The 3,548-nt window shown below is 47.4% G+C and overlaps 1 protein-coding gene across 1 annotated transcript; it reads right to left on the reverse strand.

Moving 5' to 3' along the window:
* Window positions 1-1,083: 1,083 nt before the first annotated feature.
* Window positions 1,084-3,138, reverse strand: LOC105034283 (protein JINGUBANG-like). Its single transcript, XM_010909364.4, has one exon. It carries the CDS (start codon window positions 2,987-2,989, stop codon window positions 1,463-1,465), a length of 1,527 nt encoding a protein of 508 aa, XP_010907666.2. The 5' UTR covers window positions 2,990-3,138; the 3' UTR covers window positions 1,084-1,462.
* Window positions 3,139-3,548: the final 410 nt, after the last annotated feature.

A 3,548-nucleotide genomic window follows, 5' to 3' on the forward strand; every position in this document is an offset into this window, starting at 1 on the left:
TTAAAAAAAACTTGAATTTTGAAAAGAGATTCAATTCAATATGAATAATATTTTGATAATACAGCATAATAAAAATTGATTTCAAACTGATAAATGTATATGCTTATTTTTTATAAATAATTATCTATTTTATTATTTGATTTAATCTAGTTAAAGCAATTATTGCTTACTAGGCTATCTAGCTCATTATCCCATATTTTATTATTTTTATAGATTTTAAGAACTAAGATAATACGGGAATATATATGGGAGAATGATTAAAAGTAGAATTTTGATACTTTTATCTTAGATCGGAACTTTATGGAAGTTGATGTAAAATCTTTTAAATATTATTAAATTTTATGAGATATTAAAATTAAATTTTAATTAATTGAATTTTGGACTGAATTTATTTACTAATTGTTCTACTATTGCTTTATGATAATACGATGGATATCTTGCATACTTGTAAAGAGAGTTTTTTATAAGTATGCGGTAGTTATCATGATCTCTAGTTCATGATCTTAGATTGGAGGCATGATAAAAAAAAATCCTAAATAACCAAGATTTCAAGTTTTTGAGATAAGGTGTCCGTGACTAGCTCTTCTTGTTTAAGTGACAACTAGCATATAGAGTATATAACTAGAAGTTTTAATTGAAGAATGAATATGCTATTACATAAATTTATATTTAAATTTTTATTATCTTCACGCAGCATACAGGTATTTTTCTTGTTACCATTTAAGAGGAAATTGGATCTTGTCTTCTTGTAATTGTGGAATCAGATGTTCACCAGTTGTCATCAGATTCTTCTGTCGCCACTGTTCTCTTGCTTTCTATCATCCCTCTTTGAATTTTATCCCATGGATAACTTAGATATCCAAACATGCCCACGCTAGATATCCAATATATTAAGGGACAGTGTTGTTATTGGAATCTAGCCAATGCAAGAGAGATTGTTCATCATTCATAAAACATTCAAACACGCCCAAGGATGATATATATGAACAAATCGTGAAACATATATATATATATATATATATATATATATATATATATATATATAATGTTAAGAACAGTGTCACCATACAACTCATCATCAAGTGTGTTTTTAGGATACGTCCACTGCATTAATTATCAAAAAACAATAGAAAACATTATGCTCATGTATTGGTGCAAGTGTCCCTCGTCTCATATACAATTTCAATACATCTTAACTTGAACAATGAAGTATCTTAGGCAGGGGCACATCTTTCATGCCAAAGAAGCATTCACCTTCCATCATGCTAATCGATGATTGGATCATACAATAATTATTTCGAAATTTATTTAGATAGATGAATGAAGCAATTCGAATGCTTTCAAACTATGCACGATGCGATCCAATCATAAAAAAATCAATCATTCTCAGCAGAAGCGATACGCTGTCCCATATCTTTATGTTTTGTAAAAAAGTATGAAATGCAGAAGCTATACGTCACCCTTAAAACATATCGAAACGTGGCTGGGCTCCGTGGCCGAAGGACGACGAGGCGTCCGACTCCCTCTCCTGCTGCCGCTGCTGCTGCCGCCGCCCCATTTCCGGGTCCGCCACCTTCCACACCTTGACGGATTTGTCGAGGCTCCCGCTGTACACCACCCATCTCCCGGTCCCACCAGCCGTGGGGTCCGCCTCCACCGCCAAACACTTCACGGGGCCTGTGTGCCCCGTCAGCACGGAGAGGCACGCATGGGCCCCACCCTCGTCCCTCCCCCACACGCAGATCGTCTTATCCGCGGACCCACTGAAGACCAAGCTCCCCGCCGCCGCCAGGCACAGCACCGCCACCTTGTGCCCCTGCAACACTCCCCCGTGTGTCAACCCCTCGCCTCCGTTGACTTTCTCCCAGTAGTTGACCACCCCGTCCGACGACCCCGCGTACACTGCCCCCGCGCCGGCGTTGAGCGCTAGCGCCGTCACCGCCACCTCCAGCCGCGCCAGCGTCTGCTCCGCCACGTGCCGTGTCAACCCGGCCTTCTTTCCCCCCTCCCGCCGCCACGCCTTCACCGTCCCGTCCGCCGACCCCGTCAGCACCAGTCCCGCCATCGCCACCACCGAGTTGACCGCGTCGTCGTGGGCGTTGATCGACTCGATGCACCGGGAGTCGGCCAGGCGCCACACCTTCAACGTCCGGTCCCACGAGCCGGAGTACAGCAGGCTCTGGTCCTCGCTTAACGTCAGACAGGAGACAGCGTCGGAGTGACGGATCCACACCGCCGACCGGTGGTTGCGCCGCCGGGCCTCGACGTAGTTGCTCGGGTTGATGGAGCTCTTGAGGAAGTCCTTCAGCCTGGGGAGCGTCCCGGCGCGCTTGTGGACGCGAGGATCCTTGGGCGAGACCTTCCATATGCGAATCTTTCCGTCCTGGTGGCCGGTGAAAATGCGGCGGTCGGCGGAGATGACGATGGCTTTGACGAGGCCACTGGTCGACTTGAAACCGGAGAATTCCTTCTGGTTCTTCCAGACTCTTATGTTCTTGCTGTCGGAGCCGGTGTAGAGGAGGTCGTCGACGGCGGCGAGGGAGTAGATGTGGCCTTCCTCGCGGACGAGGGAGCCGACAAGGCCGGTGCCCGGGGGGAAGAGATCGGTGGCGGGGGCAGAGTCGGCATGGTCGTCGGCAGAGGAGAAGGGGTTAGTGGACCAGGGGGAGGTGGAGGGGTGGTGGTGGGACCAGGGGGAGGTGTGGAAGGGTGAACTGTCGGCGGAGGAGGTGGGGCCGGGGTTGGTGGTGGTGCTGCAGCGGTCGGAGTGGTACCCGGGGCTGGCGGCGGAGGCGGAGCTGTGGCGCGCCGAGAAGTCCTCCTCGCTTGTTGACTTCATGAGGGGGTCGGAGTGCACGAAGGAGGAGACCTTGGATGGCCGGGGAACACTACCGGCCTCCCCAAAGAGAGACCGGTTTACATCTTTGCCACCACGAACGCTTCCACCATCGCCGCCGCCATCACCTCCTCCTTTTCGTCCTTCTCTCATTTAGATTGCTGGGTATCGAGTGAAGGATGGAGGAGAGTTTTCAGTGATGAAGGAAGATATAGAGAGGGACAAGAGAGGACGAGGGGAAGGGAGGGGAGGAGACAGCTAAAGGTGGGGGAAGGGCCCAGAAAGCTATGGGAAATAGGAGGGAGGGGTCGTTTGGAGGGGGAGGGAAGGGAGGAGGGGGTGACACTTGTAGGGAGGAGAGGGGTTGGAGGAAGGAAGGATGGAGGGGAACGCGGACCTCCGCATGAGGGTAACGGTCGTCACATTTGGGGGGTTCCCTGCATGGGAAGGAGGACTTTTGTGGATGTCAGGGGATTGGAGGCAAGAAGCTGATAGTTTTGTGTGTTGACGGCATCAGGAATGGCTGCCATAGACTTTGAGATTCTTATTTTGTCTACGACATTCTTTTTCGTCCTAGGGAGGGATAATACATAATATTTTTGCTCATAGATATTGAAGGTTGGAGTATACTCGTATTTTTTTTAAAATAAATTTTATGATAAATTAGATACTTTTTATCTATGTCTAAGTACACTTTATGCCATGTTACATT

The sequence above is a fragment of the Elaeis guineensis genome, chromosome 1 (assembly GCF_000442705.2).
Source record: "Elaeis guineensis isolate ETL-2024a chromosome 1, EG11, whole genome shotgun sequence".
NCBI lineage: Eukaryota > Viridiplantae > Streptophyta > Magnoliopsida > Arecales > Arecaceae > Elaeis > Elaeis guineensis.

What these genes read in the sequence shown, in the direction of transcription:
- LOC105034283 (XM_010909364.4), bottom strand. Translation starts at nt 2,989, where the DNA reads ATGAGAGAAGGACGAAAAGGAGGAGGTGATGGCGGCGGCGATGGTGGA.